Source organism: Phyllostomus hastatus, unplaced genomic scaffold (genome assembly GCF_019186645.2).
Source record: "Phyllostomus hastatus isolate PE091 unplaced genomic scaffold, TTU_PhHast_1.1 phas_scaffold_755, whole genome shotgun sequence".
In the NCBI taxonomy this organism is placed as follows: domain Eukaryota; kingdom Metazoa; phylum Chordata; class Mammalia; order Chiroptera; family Phyllostomidae; genus Phyllostomus; species Phyllostomus hastatus.
In genome coordinates, this window is record NW_025334039.1 from 3,056,313 (window position 1) to 3,076,411 (window position 20,099).

The following is a 20,099-nucleotide window of genomic DNA, read 5'->3' on the forward strand; positions in this document are numbered from 1 at the left end:
ATTACATTAGCCAAGATGAAAGATAAGGAAATAATCTTAAAAGCAGCAAGAGAAAAGGAGACAGTTACCTACAAAGGAGTTCCCATAAGACTATCAGCTGATTTCTCAAACCTTGCAGGCAAGAAGGGGAGGGAAAGATGTATTCAAAGTCACAAAAGGCAAGGACCTACATCCAAGATTACTTTACCTAGCAAAGCTATCATTTAGAATGGAAGGGCAGATAAAGTGCTTCTCAGATAAGGTCAAGTTAAAGGAGTTCATCACCCTGCTCTTATTTTATGAAATGTTAAAGGGACTTATCTAAGAAAAAGAAGATCAAAAATATGAACAGTAAAATGACAACAAACTCACAGCTATTAACAACCAAACCTAAAAAAAAAACAACAAACTAACCAAACAATTAAAACAGGAACAGAATCACAGAAATAGAGATCACATGGAGGGTTATCAGTGGGGGAAAGGGAGGGGGAGAGAGGGGAAAAAGATATAGAGAATATGTAGCATAAATAGTAGGTGGAAAATAGACAGGGGGAGGGTATGAATAGTGTAGGAAGTGTAGAAGCCAAAGAACTTGTATGTACAACCCATGGACATGAACTAAAGAGGGGGAATGCAGGTGGGAGGGGGTGTGCAGTGTAGGGGAGAATAAGGAGGGGAAATAGGACAACTGTAATAGCATAATCAATAAAATATATTAAAAAATAATAAAATAAAATAGTAAGAAACTTGTGCTGTAATTTTAAAAAATTATATGTATTCCTTCTGGAAACCAATTTATATGTCAGTTAAAAGTAATAAGATGATAAGATGTAATTAGATGATGGAGTTGGCATTTTAACTTTTAGAATAATATGATTTTGCAATATTTTGTATATTCTATATATATATTTAATAATTTTAATAATATTGTCTCTCTAGATTTTTGCTTCAATGTCTTGAAGACCTTGATGCTAATCTGCGAAAATTAAACTCTCGTCTGTTTGTGATTCGGGGACAACCAGCAGATGTGTTTCCTAGACTTTTCAAGGTAATTATGCATAAAATATTAATATTTCATCAGAGAAGACACATATTTGGTAAATAAGGTGTTTTGGATAACTTAAAGGGTGGGAAATACAAGTTTTTAAATAAAAATTTTGTGTTTTTCTTTATTTAGTAAAATAGTTACATGTGATAAAATCAGACAGTAAAAGCAATTTTTCTTCTGCCTTAAACTGCTAGTTTTCTTCCCAGAGTAACAACTATCAGTTTTTTGTGTATCCATTACAAATATTCTTAGAATAAATAAAAATGTATGTGTGTAGGTGTTTAAATATGTATATGTGCACATATTATTCATATACATACATATCTGTGTATTTGTATGTCATTATCCCCCTTTTTAAAAACCAGGATGAAAACACTGTTACACCATTCTGTGCAGTACTTTATTTACATAACCATGTGTTTTGGATATTGTTCCATATTAGTTCCCCAGTCTTTTAAATGGCTTATCATAGTATTCCATTGTATAGATACTCTATAATTTCTTTAACTAGCTTTCCACTGAACATTAAATTATTTTTCCACAGGCCTTTTGCTAATACAAATAATGATGTTAATGAACAGTCTTGTCCAGATATACATTATCTTTGATCACACATGCCACTACATTGTTGGAATAATTCTTAGAAGACTTTCTCAGTCTAATGCAAAACTGTATGTTTTTTTTTAACTTGGTAGAACCTTAAAAATCTTGTCTTATTTCCCTCTTTTTTTTTCACATGAAAATATTAGTCCTAGAGGATTAGGACTAAGTTGAGCAAGGCCATACAATGAGCTCTTGGAAATGCTCAGTCCAGAAACTGAGTTTTTTGGCTTTTTTTATTCATACCTTCCTAGTCACTACCATTAGAACTCCAAATGTATATCTTCTTTTTTTCTTGCAGCTGTTTGCCTCATCACATTTTTATAATAGCAAAATTTCTATCTAATGCAGAAGAGAACAATTCCTTTCCCTGAGTGAGAATGTTTCTAATGCTGAGTCAAACCAGTACTACCTAGACTTTTCTCAGTGGCATGAGAGAAACCTTTAATGTTTAGGTTTTGACTAATGCGACAGTTTTAGCTAGTGACAATTGACTGCATTAAAGCGTGTTCACCACTGTAACTGCTTAGAGTCAGAATTTAACTTAGGTACATGGACGAGATCTGAGGAGAAAGCATATCAGAAACAATGGTAATAGTTTATCGACAATGCTTGAGTAAAAAAGTAATGTGGGTAATTGCTTGAACCTTATCTCTAAATTCATGTGGTATAAGTAAGATGAAGCCTAAGAGGAATTTAGTCACTTTAAAAATAACAAAACATTTATTTACTTGTTTTTAAAAAACTTGTCTTAAGTCAGCAAGTCTTTTGTGTTTGTTTTGAGCTTTCTTCTGCCTAAAATAGCATATTATTAGATCACACTGTCTTCTGCAATTAGATGATGTCCTGTCTTGTCAGTGTGGCAGAGAGGCAGTGGTTTCCACGTGAGCTGTAGAATACAGATACATGAACACAAGCATATGCACATGAAGTGTGAATTATTTTATTCTAATTTTTCCTTGGGCTGTGTACCATAATCTATATAAAATGCTATTTATGAACACTTCCTTTCATATTTATTTGCTCCTTGCAGAGCCATAGAGGAAGTTAATTTCTTTTCTATTGTATGGTTTTTTAAAAAAAAACTTTTTGTTTAGGGCTACTACACGTATGTGCTTTAAAAAAAAACACAAAAGAATATAAAGTAAAAAGTTAGTCTCCTTCCTATCCTAACCTTTACACCCCCAGTTTCTCTGTGAGAAAAGATTCTTTTGTCCGTAACTAGCTGACTCATTTACATTATTTCCTCAGGTTTTATTATTCTAGTACAGAACATAGTGAGTCAGCTTTTTAATAGGTAAGTAATCCTATTGCCCACATTAGCAGTAAAAATAGTTTAGGTCTAATAATAGTACCTTTAGTTTATTGGGGTGGTGACAGTGTTTCCAGTATTAATGTCCCACTAGTGTGTGTCTTCTCCTCTCTGTAACATTCACTCATTTTATTCCATTTATATTGAGTGGGTTTAGGAATGGGGTCAGAGAATTTTTGTATACATGTATATGTCTGATAAGCTGTTGTCTTATGTGTTTTCAATCTAGAATTTTTCTCAGTTAAATTCATATTTAATATAACCTATCATGATGACTTTTTAAAAAACCTTTTTTACATTCTACCGAAGAAATGGTAAAGAAATTTAACAGGCACTAGCCTTGGCAAAACTTGGGTGGATAACACGATTAATCATAGGTATCTTACATAAAAAGTAAAATAATAATAATATTATTATTACACAGTTAAATATTGCATTTCTGGAAACATTTAATGCCAAGCTGGAAAGCTACCAAGATCATGCACATTCCAGGCCCTGCGGAAACTTTTTATGCATGACTAGTTTCAAGTGTTGGCTTAAACCATCCTCATTGTGTCCAAGAAACAGACATGGCTAAAGTCTTTATTGATGGACATACGAAGCTTAATAAAATGTTTTGTTCAAAATCCCAGAATAAATCCAAGGAAAATATATGAAATCACTAACATTTAAATGTGTAAAATTTGTTATCCTTTTTGAGTTATTTCAGATTCTTTATTATTTTAACCATTTGAGTAAGATAATTAATTCAATACATATTGATTGAGTACCTACTATATATAAGGCAGTGTTCAGTGTGCCAGGGACCTAGTAGTGAACCAAACAGAAAAAGTTTCTACCTTTATGGACTTACACTATATAGGAAAGGAGACAATAATAAACAAACAAGTAAATATACAATGTCAGGTGGTATTGGGTGCTAAAATAAAGTGTGGAATAGTTAAGTGCCAAGATGAGGGGAGGGTAGTTACTTAACATGGAATCATGGTGTCACTGACAAAGTGATATTTGAACAAACATATGAAGGGACTGAGGCATGCAAATATCTGGGGTGTGATATATTGAATCCACAAAATTTTGCAGCTTGTTCCATAAAAATGTGGAGTTTATTTTCTTATGGCCTTAAACCCGGGTTGGCCTTATAACTCATTTTGATCAAGTGCCAAAGAAGACACTGAGTTTCAAATCCTAGACCTCAGATGACTCTTTGACCTTTTGGAGTACTTCTTGTACCATGCAAAGAAACCTGGGTTAAAATAACGCATTATGGGAGACCGTGAGCAGAGAGAAAGAGAGCCATCCAATGGCTAGCACCAAGGTCTGAGATGTGTAAGAGAGGTATCTTAGGTCCCTCCTCCACGCAGCCACACTGCCAGCTGATTGCAGGTTCACAGTTGAGCCAGTGGAAACCAACTAAAGAGCCATCTAGTTAACTGACAGACTTGTGAGAGTTAATCATTTGTTTTAAACTACTAAGATAACTTCAGCATAGGGGAGGAGTACTGCAGGCAGAAGGAACAGCAGTTACAAAGGCCCTGATGTGGAAGTGTGCCTTGCCTTGTTTAGAAACAGCAAAAAGGCCAGCATGGCTAGAGCACAGTGAGTGAAAAGAAGACATAGGGTCAGAGAGGTTGCAAGGAGCCAGAGCGTGGGCCTGTGGAGCACGGGCCTGTGGTTTACTATGAACCATTACTATATGCCAAGAAATTAGACAACATGGGTGAAATGGATACATTTCCAGAAACATACAATTTCCCAAAACTGAATCAGGAAAAAGCAGGAAACCTGATTAGATCAATAACAACTAGCAAAATTGAAGCAGTACTCAAAAAACCACTGACACAAAAAGCCCTAGTCCAGATGGCTTCACAGGCGAATTTTACCAAACATTCAAAGAGGAGCTAACACCTGTCCTTCTCAAAGTGTTCCAAAAAATTCAGGAAGAGGGAAGACTCTCAAACTCTTTTTATGAGACCAGTATTATCCTGATCCCAAAACCAGGTAAAGACACAACCAAAAAAAAGAAAATTACAGGTCAATATCTCTGATGAACATAGATGCCAAAATTCTCAACAAAATACTAGCAAACTGAACCCAACAGTACATTTAAAAGATCATACACCATAATCAAGTGGGATTTATTCCAGGGATACAAGGATGATATAATATTCACAAATCAATACATGTGATATATCACATAAACAAAATGAAAGACAAAAGTCACATAATCATATCAGTAGATGCAGAAAAAGCATTTGATAAAACGCAGTACCCATTTATGACAAAAACACTCAGCAAAGTGGGAATAGAGGGAACATAAAGGGCATATATGAAAAACCTCCTGCCAACATCATACTCAGTGGGGAAAGCTAAACACAGTTCCCTTAAGATCAGGAAGAAGACAAGGGTGTTCACTTTCACCACTCTGATTCAACATAGTGCTGGAGGTCCTAGCCACAGCGATCAGACAAGAAGAAGAAATAAAAGGCATCCAGATTGGAAAGGAGAAGGGAGAAAGTGTCTTTATTTGCAGACAACATGATGGTGTACACAGAAAACCATGTAGGCTATACCAAAAAACTACTTGACCTAATAAGGGAATTTGGCAAAGTAGCAGGGTACAAAGTCAATATTCAGAAATTGATGGCATTTTTGTACACCAACAATGAACAAGCAGAAGGAGAAACTAAGAAAAAGAATCCCATTTATTATAGCAGCAAAAAAACAACAAATACCTGGAAATAAATTTAACCAAGGAAGTAAAAGACATGTACTTGGAAAACTATAGAACACTGAAGAAAGAAACTGAGGAAGATACACATAAATGGAAGTGTATACCCCATTCTTGAATTGAAAGAATTAACATCATTAAAATGTCCATACTACCCAAAGCAATCTGTAGATTCAACACACTCCCTATTAAAATACCAAGGGCATATTTCACAGATCTAGAACAAATACTTTAAATATTTATGTGGAACCAAAAAAGACCCTGAATAGCCACAGCAATCTTGAAAAAGAACAAACTTGGAGGTATCACAATACCTGATATCAAACTGTACTACAGGGCCACTGAAAACAAAACAGGCTGGTACTGGCATAAGAACAGACCCAGAGACCAATGGAACAGAATAGAGAGCCCAGAAATAAACCCATGACTCTGTGGTCAATTAATATTTGACAAGGAGGCACTAGCATACAATGGAGTAAAAATAGCCTCTTTAATAAATTATGTTGGGAGACCTGGACTGATTGTGCAAAAAAATGAAACTAGACTACCAACTTATACCATATACCAGAATAAACTCAAAATGGATAAAGGACTTAAGTATAAGTTGTGATATCATAAAAGTCCTAGTGGAAAAGATAGGCAGTACAATTTCAGGTATCCCACACAGCAATATTTTTGGTGATATAACTCCCAGGGTCAGGGAAATAAAAGAAAAAATAAATAGGACTATATCAAATTAAAAATCTGCATGTATGTAGAAACCATCATCAAAATGAAAATGGAACTAACTATGTGGCAGAATATATTTGCCAATGATGCATCTGACAAGGGTTTAATGTCCAAGCTATATAAAGAATTTATACAACTCAACACCAGAAGACACAGTCCATAAAAAATGAGCAGAGGACCCGCATAGACACTTCTCCAAGGAGGACACACAGATGGCCCATAGACATATGAAAAAATGCACAACATCATTAGTCATCAGATGCAAATTCAAACCACAATGAGATATCACCTCACACCTGCCAGAATGGTTATTATTAATAAACCAACAAAGAACAAGTGCTGGCAAGGATGTGGAGAAAAGGGAACTCTAGTCCACTATTGGGGAAATGCAGGCTGGTGCAGCCACTGTGGAAAACAGTATGGAATTTCCTCAAAAAACTAAAAATGAAACTGCCTTTTGACCCAGTGATTCTACTGCTGGAAATATACCCTAAGAACCCTGAAACACCAGTTCAAAAGAACTTACCCACCCCTATGTTCATAGCAGTACTACATACAATAGCCAAATGTTGGAAACAGCCTAAGTGGCCATCAGTAGATGCATGGATTAAAAAACTGGGATACATTTACACAGTGGAATAATATGCAGCAGAAAGAAAGAGGAAGGAATCCCTACCTTTTGGGACAGCATGGATAGAACTGAAGACTATTATGCTAAGTGAAATAAGCCATGTGGTGAAAGACAAATACCATATGATCTCACTTATAAGAGTGTTCCCGAGGAATCTAATGAACAAAATAAACTAATGAGCAAAACAGAACAAGAGACATGGAAACAGGGAACAGACTGACGGCTGCCAAAGGAAGTGGGGGAGGGAGGAATGGTGGAAAGAAGGGGAAGGGATTAGTCAAAGAACATGTATGAATGACCCATGAGCACAGACATCAGTGGACTCCAGTCCACTGTCCTTGGCTGCCAGGTTACATCACACAAACCATTCTCTTATATTAACAATGGCTGGCCTTTTTCCTGGCAGACTATATATGTTTATATAGTCTGTATGTGTATGTGTGTGTGTATGTATGTATATCCTTGTATTATTCATTAGCAATATATGATTTGAAGGTAGACTGTGATAAGAATGCATATTGTGATCTAAATATAAGGATCTATTTCTAAAAAGTTAACAGAGAAGTTTAAAGTGAAATACTAACAATACTTGACTTATTCAAATGAAGTCAGGTAGGGAACACAAAAGAGATAGTCAAAAATAAAACTTAACCAAGATGGTAAATTTAAGCCCACTGTATCAGTAGTTATATTAAATGTAAATGGTCTACTTGAAGCTCTTTATTTAAAAGGCACAGTTTGACTGGATGAAGAATACACAAGAACCAACTATATGCTGATTAGAGGAAACACTTAAAAAATATGAAGAAACAGATAGTTTGAAATAAAAGACAGAAAAAAATGTATTTGCAAACAGTAGGCATAGGAAAGTAGAATTTAAGACAAAATTAGCAGAGATAGGGAGTGAAGTCTCACTTCAAAAAGATAAAACCATCGTAAATGTATATTATCTACAAACAGCATAAAAACTGGAATCTCAAACTAATAAAATTCTGGGGAGAAACATAAATTCACAATCATAGTTAGTGATTTTTATACCTCACAGTTATTGATAGAATATACAAAAATCAATGAAGATACAGATGATTTGAAAAATACTATCAACCAGTGTGATATAACTGATATTTATAGAACACTGCCTAAGAACTATAGAGTATACATTCTTTTCTAGTGCATATGAAACATTCACTAAGATAGACCACACACTAAGCCATAAAACAGGTGACCACACACTAAGCCATAAAACAGGTATCAATAAATTTCTGAAGACTGAAATCTTGTAGAACATATTCTCTGACTTCAATAGAATTAAATTAAAATGAATAGCAAGAGAACAGCAAATATTTATAACTGAGTCATAATGGAAAGGCAATATAGCAAAATTTTGGGATTCAATCTATAGCCGTGCTTAGAGGAAAATATCTTTCAATACTGTATTAGAAAAGAAGGAATCAAAGACGCTTCCACCTTAAAAAATAGAAAAATTAGACCTGGTCGGGTGGCTTGATGGGTTGGAGCATTGTCCTGTACACTAGGAGAGTGTGAGTCTGATCCCTGGTCAGGACACATAGCTAGGTTGCAGGCTCACTCCCCCATCATGGCACGTGTGGGTTGCACCCCACTGATGTTTTTCTCTCACATAGGTGTTTCTCTCTCTCTCTCTCCCCCCTCCCCCTTCCTCTTTTTCTAAAATCAATACACATATCCTTGGGTGGAGATTTTGTTAAAAATATAAAAATTAAACCAACAATAAGCAGAAGAAAAAACAAAGAATAAAGAGAGGAGTGGAGATCAATGAAACAAATAGACAAATATAAGGAAAATAAATGAGCAGTAACTTATTGTCCCTTGGTCCAAGCGCACCCTTATTTGCCCTGCTTTGTGAAGATAGGTGCTGTAAACATTACTCCTTTCCAGCTGGCTTGATACCAGGCTTTGTCAATACTCGTTGCTGGTGGTTCTCTGCAAGTTTATAGCAGGTGAGAAGAGGCTTTCCTTCTTGTTATCCCTGTGCTTTTTTTTCTGCCACCTTACCCAGTAGATGAGCGTGTGGGAGGCCCAGTAACACTTACCGCAGTAGGTTTTCTGGACAAGCCCCAGCCTACGTGCACACTCTGGCCGGTTTCCCTGACACCCAGTAGGCCCCTTTTACAGATCAGCTCCAGCCGACCCACGTCCCCTGGTAAAGTTCTCTGCCACCCGGTAGACCACTTCTACAGGTCAGCTCCAGTTAGGTTTCCTCGTGCTCTACGTGAAGTTTCTCTGCCAGCCAGCAGACTGTTCTTATGAACCGTTTCTGGCCCTATTCCTCCGTGAAGTTTCTTTCTGAGAGGGAAGGTTGTGTGTAAGCAGGGCAAGTAAGGGTGGGCTTGGAGCCAAGGGACAATAAGTTACTGCTCATTTATTTTCCTTATATTTGTCTGTCTGTTTCATTGATTTCCATTCCTCTCTTTATTCTTTGTGTTTTCTTCTGCTTACTATTGGTTTAATTTTTGTATTTAAAAAAAAAACCCTCCTCCTGAGGATATGTGTATTGCTGTTAGAGAAAGGGAAGGTTGTATCTGGGCTGTGATAAGAATTATAGTAGTAAGTATTTGGCATATGAATGAATGCATTTAATGTTTGGGGAATTTTCTCTTCCCTGACTTTTCATTTTTTTCTTGTGGAGAGATGTTCACTGTTGTATCCCCAGGGAAGAAGCGAATGATCTCACTGTTGAGTTAGCGGAAAGGGCAAAGGTGGTGTAGTATAGCTCAGATCGGACCTTTTCTCCTCAGCTGCAGAGAGCACGTATCCTCTGCTCTTCTTCCATGTGATAAATGTTACAGGAGCAGCCCGCACTGGGGGGAAGGTGCTGCTTATCATTAGGCAGGCAAATCCGTGTAATTCGGGGGTGAAATATTAACAGGCTTACCTGCCCTTAAACCTAATATCTTTTGTCCAATTCAACTTTACAAATAATGTGGTCTTTGTTTTGGCCTTAGATCTCTTGATTTATGTTCCCTTCCTTTATCAAAAAAGGATAAAGGTGGGGGAGAGTTATTGACTCTAACATTTACTTTCTAGAAACTAAATAGCTTTTGTCAATAAAAATTTATAGAATTATCAACAAAGCAAACAAGCAAGCAAAGTACAGCCAAAGACATTGAAGTTGAGAACAGGCTCACAGTGACCAGAGGGGAGAAGAGAGGGGATAATGGGGGGAAAGGGTGAAGCGTTTACAGGAACAATGCATTATAAAGGACACATGGACAATAACAAGGTGGGGGGTGGGAACAGGGGAGGGAGGTGGGGAGAAGTGGGGGGAAACGGCAGAAAACTGTATCTGAGCAACAATAAAAAAAGTAAAAAAAAAATTATAGAATTAAAATGCAAACTACTATTTAGAAAAAAAAATTTTTGTAAAATATATGACAGAAAGGTTGCTATCATTAAAATGTAAGGAGCTCTTGCCCTGACCAGTGCGGCTCCGTTGGTTGGAGCATCGTCCTGTAAACCAAAAAGGTCTGGGGTTCAGTTCCTAGTCAGGGCACATACCTAGGCTGCAGGTTTGGTCCTGGTTGGGCCTGTACGAGAGGCAACTGATCGATGTTTCTCTCCCTCCTTTTCCCTATTTCTAACACCAATGAGCATGTTGTAGGGTGAGTATAAAAAATAATGTAAGGAGCTCTTATAAATCCATAAGAGGAAAATTAACTTCAATAGAAAACCAAGCAAATATAAACTTCAACTTGCAGAAGAAGAAATATACAAATGCCTAGTAATAATAATAGCTATTATTCATTGAGGTCTTCTTCTTACTATGTCCTAAACAATTTATAGGCATTATCGCATTTAATCTTTCAACAAGCCAGTAACATTTTTTTTTATTTTACTGCAGCAAACACTTACACGGGCTTATGTGCTAGGTACTCTCTAAACATTTTACTTATATTGTGCTCATGTTTTAGATAAGCAAACAGATTATGAGAGTTGAGCAATTTGCACAAATAGTTGAGCCAGTCTTTGAACTCAGGACTTTAGATCCTGTGTTTTTTGACTACTACTCTATACTGCATTACTGTAAAACAAATGTAATATTTTCCTATTCTTGTTTTAATCTTATTTTTAAATTTCAAAAGCAGTACATGATTGTATTAACAAATCTGAAAAATGCAACAGTGTGTACAATAAAAATAATTACATTATTTATACTCCAAAATTCTATGCCTCAAAGTGAGTAGTTATTGACAGCTTGGTAGGAATTCTCCAAGACTTTCAAGAAAGGAAAATATTTTAAATGAGATATTATTTTTCTTTGTATACTGTGTGTAGGTACCAGTGGTACCACTATTGTATGTGTGGATTGTAGCTGTATGGGGAGTAAACACCGGTGTACTGCTGATGCGGGGGTAAACTGGTACAGTGTAACCGGTGGAAAATGTGACAGTGTGTATCAAATATTTAAATGTGCATATAGTGTCCATTAAATATTTATCAAGGAATTATTTCTAGAAAAAATAGTACAAATGCCCCTAGATCTTTAAGACTTATGCGTAAAGACCTGCACTGCAAGGTTTATAACAGTAATTACCAAACAGAAAACAAACAGAGCCCACTGTTGCTGACAGCCCTTGTCTAATCTGTACAGGTTTGAAGAAGTACAGTGTGTTACTATATAGTCAGTTAAATAATGGTAGAATTACAGGTGATTTTTTTTTCTTTGTAAGATATATCAGAGTAGATTTTAGAATGTAAAAAACTTTACTATCCACCCTAGGAAGTAACTTAATTTCCTGAAGTCACAGCCTCCTCATTGCAAATCACTATAAGGAGCTGTGCAGAACTTATTAATACAGCACCTGACAATAAATAGCTGCTATTATAATTACTATCTCCATTATTTTCTAGTTAACATTTTTTGGTAATCAGAAATAAAACAGCAAAGCTTACACCATATTAACTACCAATTCTTAGAGGCATCCGGCATAAATTCAGACATTCTGGCGCTCTGTGAACTTGAGAAAGTCCCTAAATTTTTAAAACGCCCATATCTTCAAAATGGAGATACCAATCAAAGTGCCAAACTCTAAGGGTTCTTTTGAGGAACAAATGAGATAAAGTAAGTATAAATTATTTGAAAAAGGAAAGTACTATACAAACACATTTAGTGTAAGAAGCTGGTTTTAAGCATATTGCTAGATTGTCTTATGTCTAGCACAATTTTTGATATCTAGGGAATGTACATTTCTTATTTATATATTTTAAATTTATAAATTGTACATTTGCTTGCTGCATATTTAAAGTTTGATGCAAGTATAATTATTTGATAGGGAAATCATGAGCTTTTCCATTTTTTTCAGCCTTCATTATTATTACAGAAAAACTATTTTTAAAATTTGTGTATACTTTGCCCCTTTTGTCTTATCTTAGGAATGGAACATTACTAAGCTTTCAATTGAGTATGATTCTGAGCCCTTCGGAAAGGAACGAGATGCGGCTATTAAGAAACTGGCTACGGAAGCTGGAGTAGAAGTAATTGTACGAATTTCACATACATTGTATGACCTAGACAAGTAAGTATTTTTTCTTGTTTTCATTTAGTAAAGTGCACATAATATTTTTCACCTTAAGTATTTTTAAATATACAGTTCAGCAGTAGTAAGTACACAGACTAATAAGTTTTAACCTTTGGGACATAGGTTTGTAAAATGGAAATAACATATACATAATAGAGTTGTGGGAGAATTAAATAAATAAATATTAAACCCTTACCATAACAGCTGTGATTTTTACTTACCCAGTGACAGGTGCCAAACTTACAGACATAGTGCACAAGATTAAAATACTCAGAATTTTAGTTTCAAAACTATTAAGAATATAAAAACTCTTCTTGACTGTTCCAACTCGTTTACCCTTTCTGGGCTCTTAGCAATATTAATTTTATAGTTTATATGATACATAGGCATAAACTGCCTTGCTTTATTTTGTATGATTTTCTTAGCTTACTTTACGTCATGTGTGTATATCTTGTCGATCTAGATTTTAAATCCAGATGCAAATTGTATGAAATATTACTTTGCATAGGTGTAGTCCTCTGAACAATGGCATAGTATTACATTTTTCAAAGTGTATTTCTTGAAATACCAATCCTTAATAATGCTTTGTCCAAGAAAAAGTCCATGGTCAAGTTTAAATTTAGGAAGTATCCTATGCTGTGAATTTTGAAGGTTCAAAAGATTTGTTAACTTATGAACCTTTAGTCTACTGTTGTACTTATAAGTGCTGAATTCTCATAATTTATGTTCCTTTTAAGTTATTTTACTTTTTAAGTTTCTTATACATTTTATCAAGTTAATAAAGCCAATTGTAAGTAACATGACAAAATGGTGGTTTGATTCAGCAAGGGTCTTATTTGATATTAAACCAGAAATCATATATCCTGTAGTAAACTTGCGTTCTAGTTTAGTTTACCAGTTTTCTTAACTTTGAGTTGATAGCAAGAAGGAGGCAAAACAGGATAAGAGCAGTTGCTTCTACATAGAAGACAGTGTTACGCAAAAAATTGTATTATTTATTGCATTGGATATGAATATTAACCATATATAATCCATTGTAAAACAATGTAACATATAGAAAATACTTTTCTAAGGCTTTTATTTTGTTTGTTATATAGTTAGCAGTAGTGTCATTGCAGTATTATTATAGTTGACAAATTTCATTGTGACCCTATGTATAAACTCAAAGTATTACACCAAAGCAAAATTACTAAAATCAGAGAGTCTAGTCTTTATGGTGATGATTTCTTATATGTGTAATTAATACATAATATATGTGGCATAATGAAAATGTACAGTATTTGGATTAAGAAAAACCTTACTTGCCATTTATTCGCTATGTGACGTTGACTCATTTGTTTAGCTGTCTTGGTAGGCTTTAGTTCCTGACTATAAAATGATGGAGTTGGATTTTACCAGTAATTCTTTTTTAAGGCTAAATACTAAGCAAATGGCCATAATGAAAAACAATAATTTGTTATACCCAAAGTGTCTTAATTCAGACTACCATTGGCAAATGCTAATCTTTCCTTTAGTACAACTTGATTGAAGCAATTAGTGATCAGAAGTAAACATAAGTATGTACATAAGATATATAAGATATGTACATAAGATATGTATATAAAATACGTATGTCAACATTTTTAACAAAAGCGTAAGCACAGTAGAAAACATCAAGTGGTTATCACTACAGTAATATAGAATCCTAATTAATAAGACTTGTTTCTCTTTTTTTTTGGCATTTCTTAGGGTTTTTTTAAAACTGTTATTCAGTTACAGTTACAGCCATTTTTCCCTCATTACTGTCCCCTGCCCTACTCACCCTCCACCTCCCACATTCAATCCCCCCACCCCATTGTCTTTGTCCTTGGGTCCTTTATACATGTTCCTTGACTTGACCCTTCCCCTTCGTCCCCCCACTATCTCCCATCCCTTGCCCCTCCCCTTTGGTCACTGTTAGTTTGTTCTTTATTTCTGTGTCTCTGGTTCTGTTTTGCATGCTTGTTTGTTTTGTTGATTAGGTTCCACTTAAAGGTGGTATTTGTCTTTCACCGCCTGGCTTATTTTGCTTAGCATAATGCTCTCCAGTTCCATCCATGCTGTCTGTCACAAAGGGTAGGAGTTCCTTCTTTCTTTCTGCTGCATGGAATTCCATTGTGTAAATGTACCATAATTTTTGATCCACTCATTGACTGATGGGCCACTCAGGCTGTTTCCAGCACTTGGCTCTTGTAAATTGTGTTGCTGTGAACATAGAGGTGCATCGGTTCTTTTGAATTGGTGTTTCAGGATTCTTAGGGTATAATCCACAGTGGAATTGCCAGGCCAAAAGGCAATTCCATTTTTAGTTTTTTGAGGAAATTCTATACTGTTTCCCACAGTGGCTGCACCAGTCTGCATTCCCACCAACAGTGCACTAGGGTTCCCTTTTCTCCATATCCTCGCCAGCACTTGTTTGTTGATTTTTTTATGATGGCCATTCTGACCAGTGTGGAGTAGTATGTCACTGTGGCTTTAATTTGCATCTCTCTGATGGCTAGTGATGCTGAAAGGATGCTAGCATCCTTTCATGTATCTCTGGGCCCTCTGTATGTCTTCCTTGGAGAATTGCAGAGACTCTTGGAGCTGAGTTATATTTTTACATTTCCATATTTTTGTGTTACTGCCTTCAGACTAATTTAGCCACTTGTTTTTTTCACTCGGAGGTGCTTAATGCCCTTTATCTTAAATGTTTTGTATAGTTTTTGACACCTAACAGATGTCTAGAAAATGATTTTTAGATTCATTAGCCATTTTTTAACAAGTTTCCTGGTCATTCTACTAGAAGTCTTAAGTAATTTTATTTACTTTACAATTTTTAAGCCTTTTCAGAGCTTATCAACCAAAATATATATTTTTTATACTAACTTGATTTTACTAACTTTTGTAATAGGATCATAGAACTCAATGGTGGACAACCACCTCTTACTTATAAAAGATTCCAGACTCTCATCAGCAAAATGGAACCACTAGAGATACCAGTAGAGACGATTACTTCAGAAGTGATAGAAAAGTGCACGACTCCTCTGTCTGATGACCATGATGAAAAATATGGAGTCCCTTCACTGGAAGAACTAGGTGGGTGTAAATGGTAAAAAGGTGAAACTTAAGAGCTAATAAATCACTCAGGAAATCTCACTTCTGAATTGACATGTATTTTGCACTAACCGAGTAAGGAAGCTAGGAGAAGAAAGTAGAAGAAAAACTAAGAAGTGGTAAATCTGTGCTTTATTTATGTGTTGTAAAATATGTGATCTTTCTGTTGTCACCTTAAAGTATACATTTTAAAGAATAGAGAACATGTTATGTCTTTCATATGTGAGAATCCAGGGTCATCGATTCATTTTGATGCTACCATCATAATTTTTTGCAAAGTAATTTTTCTTGTAATTATTGTGGCTAAATAAAAATTATTTATACTCGAGAAGAATGATATTTTTTAAATGTATTTATGTATTTTTTATTTTAGGTTTTGATACGGATGGTTTACCCTCTGCAGTATGGCCAGGCGGAGAAACGGAAGCACTTACACGTTTGGAAAGGCATTTGGAAAGAAAAGTATGATAATATAGATCATGCTTATATTTCCAAGTTGGCATTTTAAAAATAATTTCACTCTTTTTTAAAAACAAAAAATAGGCTGTTGAAAAGAAGAATTTAGAGAAACTTAAAATAACACAAACCTAATTATTTGAAAATTAACAGCTGTCTCTTCATTTGAATAGTATTTTCCTCCTCTTCTGATTATTTCCTTTTTAGCTATTGCCAACACTACCTCTTCTGTTCTTTTTCTGTAAGTTGGTATCTGATGGCCATAACTTTGAAGCCAGGATAGAGTTCTTCTGTTTCACCTTTATGTCAGTGGCAAAGAGACGGGGATGGTGCTGTCAGCTTTGTGTTAGGAGTTTGAGGGTAATTTTTCACATGAATATGTGCTACATGAGGATGGCTGAAACACAAAGAAAATGCTCACTTTTATCCTTTCTTATTTTTTATTAAAACATATCATTTGTGTCTGGAGTAATATGATTTTATTACCCAAGAACTATATAATAGTTTTTAAAAATTTAAATCTAATTTAAAAGTGGAAAAGTTAGCATAACTCTGTCTGTATGTTTTCAGGCCTGGGTGGCAAACTTCGAAAGACCTCGGATGAATGCGAATTCCCTGCTTGCCAGCCCTACCGGACTCAGTCCTTACCTCCGATTTGGTTGTTTGTCCTGTCGGCTGTTTTACTTCAAACTAACAGATCTCTACAAGAAGGTATTAACTGAAACTGGATTTTGTTTTTCAAAATATTTTTTTAAAAATTGCTTATACTACTTCTTTGCTTTTTAATCTTAGGTAAAAAAGAACAGTTCCCCTCCCCTTTCCCTTTATGGGCAACTACTATGGCGTGAATTTTTCTATACAGCAGCAACAAATAATCCACGCTTTGATAAAATGGAAGGAAACCCCATCTGTGTTCAGATTCCTTGGGATAAGAATCCTGAGGCTTTAGCAAAATGGGCAGAAGGCCGGACAGGTTTTCCTTGGATTGATGCCATCATGACACAGCTTCGTCAGGAGGGCTGGATTCACCACCTGGCCAGACATGCGGTTGCTTGCTTCCTGACACGAGGTGACCTGTGGATTAGTTGGGAAGAAGGAATGAAGGCAAGTGTTCTAAATAATTAGCATGGTCTTATTTTAAAGGACTTGATACCTCAGTAAAACATTTTTTGGAAGTTGTCTATTATGTAGATTCATTTATAATCTAGTTTTTCAGTGGACAAAGCATTTAATTCCCAGAATACCATCACACTCCTGGAGACAGAAGGGTGTAATCAGACAGGAGATACGGCAGAAACTGATTCAGTTAATCTCAAGTCATTCGTACAACTAAACCAGCCTAGCCATCAAGGGAAGCGTAAGATTGAACACCGTGGGCTTAATTACATCAACATACATTTAGGTGATCTTTTCTGTCACAGAAAGGATTCACCCAAGAGTTTTTAGAAATAATGAATTTATGGTATAAATTTTAACATATATCCCATTTTACCTCACTTCAACAACACAGCTTTTTAGTAATACTTCTGTTGTGTAAAGCGAAGCATACTGCATCTTGTGGCCCCGTCTTGTGCTTATGCACATGTTTTGCCTTCTTACCTATATCACAAATTTCCCCTCTCCAAGGACCGTTCCTGATCCTGTGCTTTTTTTGCACCTGTTACACATGATCTCTATATCATGTATAGCGCTGGACATGAGGTAGATGTGTAGCACACACTTCATGAATTTATCTTAGAAATCAGTAAATATTTTAATTCTGTTTTCCTTTCAGATTAAGAAATCCCAGACTTAAACTCTATAAAGCCAGTGCATTTTCAAAGGTCATTTATATTTGGATGCTCCCTTTATGTGGCCAGTGCACCAAACTTCTGAGATTCTGTTGGTGACTTGTTTGGAAGCTCTTTTGCTTTCTTGAAAGTGTTTACTCTTTTATTTTTCTTCCATTTTTTTATCTCCTCATGTTCCTTTTAAATCATTGACTTGAATAATTTTTTTACCCTCCTCCCACATAACACTGCAAAGGTTAGAAAGGTAAATTCTATTCAGAAATCCACTTACATAACTGATTTTTTTTTACCTGAAATAACTTATTATAGAACAAAACCTAGACAAGGAAGCTAACTTTGGAATGTTTAATTTTGCAGTTCTGTGCTAGGTTTTCTTTGTCTTAACTTTCAGTCTGCAGAGACCTGGAAAATGCTTGCTTTGAGAATCTTGTGTGTGTAAACTAACTCGTTACTGTTATTTCTGAAGGTATTTGAAGAATTATTGCTTGATGCAGATTGGAGCATAAATGCTGGAAGTTGGATGTGGCTGTCTTGTAGTTCCTTTTTTCAACAGTTTTTTCACTGCTATTGCCCTGTTGGTTTTGGTAGGAGAACAGATCCCAATGGAGACTACATAAGGTAAATCGAGGGTGATTATTTTTCAGTTTGGAATAACTAACCCAGGAAGAGCTTTTCATATTTAAGCAACATTTAAAGTATACGCCACTCATGATGGTCAGCAGAGATGAGAACGGTAAACAAGTCATTTAAATGCTGTTGACTTGATTTTGGTCTTTTATTGCTAATAAATAAATAGTTTATTACAATTTGTTTGTAGTTCATTTTATTAATAATTTTCTCCCTTCTCCCAAAAGGCGGTATTTGCCTATCCTAAGAGGCTTCCCTGCAAAATACATCTATGATCCTTGGAATGCACCAGAAGGTATCCAAAAGGTAGCCAAATGTTTGATAGGAGTTAATTACCCTAAACCAATGGTAAACCATGCTGAGGCAAGCCGTTTGAATATTGAGAGGATGAAACAGATCTACCAACAGCTTTCACGATACAGAGGACTAGGTATGTCAGTAACTGCCTTTGATTTGTTTCTTTGGCAGCTGTTTATGTTCCTGCCCTTGATTTGATCTTGGTCATAATTTAATAAGAATTTTTTTTCCTTCAGGTCTTCTTGCATCAGTGCCTTCTAATCCTAATGGGAATGGAGGCCTCATGGGGTATTCTCCTGGAGAAAATATCCCAGGTTGTAGCAGCAGTGGAAGTAAGTGAAAAGAGAAATTCTGCACTTAACATCAAGAGATTAATAATCAAATATTTATTTATTAAGCCTCACAATTAATTTGATTAAAAACAAGGCAGCATGTGAGGAATGCTCATTTTTTTAAAAAAGAAGTCAGATGTTCAAAATTGTTATTAAAAGTAAACCTTTTTTAAAAAACTGAAACTTCCTAAATTCAGACATAGCCTGCATCCTTTTGACGGAGAGCAGGTGCTTTATCCTCCAAAAATTAGCTTAGGGAGAAAGGAACAAAGACGCTCAACGTTTTGACTACCTACTTTGTTTCTGGTGCGAGGAGACTTTTGCCACATTCTCACAGTAACCTGGGGAGGTGATGATGGCATTCTCATTTTATAATTGGGGAAATGAGCCTAGAAAGGTTTGGTAATTTAACCAAGATTCCAAAATTAGTAAGTAGTTGAGCTAAGATTCAGATCCAAGTTGGATTAGTCCTAAAGTTCTTTCTTTTTTTATTGTTATTGGTCAATATTTTTAGTTTTTAATTGTTTTAAAGATTTTATTTACTTATTTTTAGAGAGAGGAAGGCAAGGAGAAAGAGAGGGAGAGAAACATCAATGTATGGTTGCCTCTTGCACGCCCCCTACTGGGGACCTGGCCTGCAACCCAGGCATGTGCCCTGACTGGGAATCGAACCAGCGACCATTTGGTTTGCAGGCCTGCACTCAATCCACTGAGCTACACCAGCCAGGGATCCTAAAGTTCTTATTCTTTCCTGTATCACTGGGCCTCTTCTGCATATATAATGCCATGTATAGTGTTTATAAGATAAAGTGCTCTATTACTGGAATGTGTTTTACCTGGCAGTCAAATAGTTGCCAGTGGTGGCAGTATGCTTTAGAAATAAATGCTCTTTCTC

At 35.6% G+C, this 20,099-nt stretch overlaps 1 protein-coding gene across 1 annotated transcript in view; it reads left to right on the plus strand.

Moving 5' to 3' along the window:
* Positions 1-20,099, plus strand: part of CRY1 (cryptochrome circadian regulator 1) — a 58,473-nt gene that overhangs the window by 31,507 nt on the left and 6,867 nt on the right. The window contains exons 2-10 of the mRNA XM_045826646.1: positions 919-1,027; positions 12,443-12,585; positions 15,500-15,684; positions 16,076-16,164; positions 16,729-16,869; positions 16,951-17,262; positions 18,415-18,566; positions 18,803-19,005; positions 19,109-19,204. Coding sequence (XP_045682602.1) covers positions 919-1,027; positions 12,443-12,585; positions 15,500-15,684; positions 16,076-16,164; positions 16,729-16,869; positions 16,951-17,262; positions 18,415-18,566; positions 18,803-19,005; positions 19,109-19,204 — 1,430 coding nt within the window. The remainder of the gene's footprint in view (positions 1-918; positions 1,028-12,442; positions 12,586-15,499; positions 15,685-16,075; positions 16,165-16,728; positions 16,870-16,950; positions 17,263-18,414; positions 18,567-18,802; positions 19,006-19,108; positions 19,205-20,099) is intronic.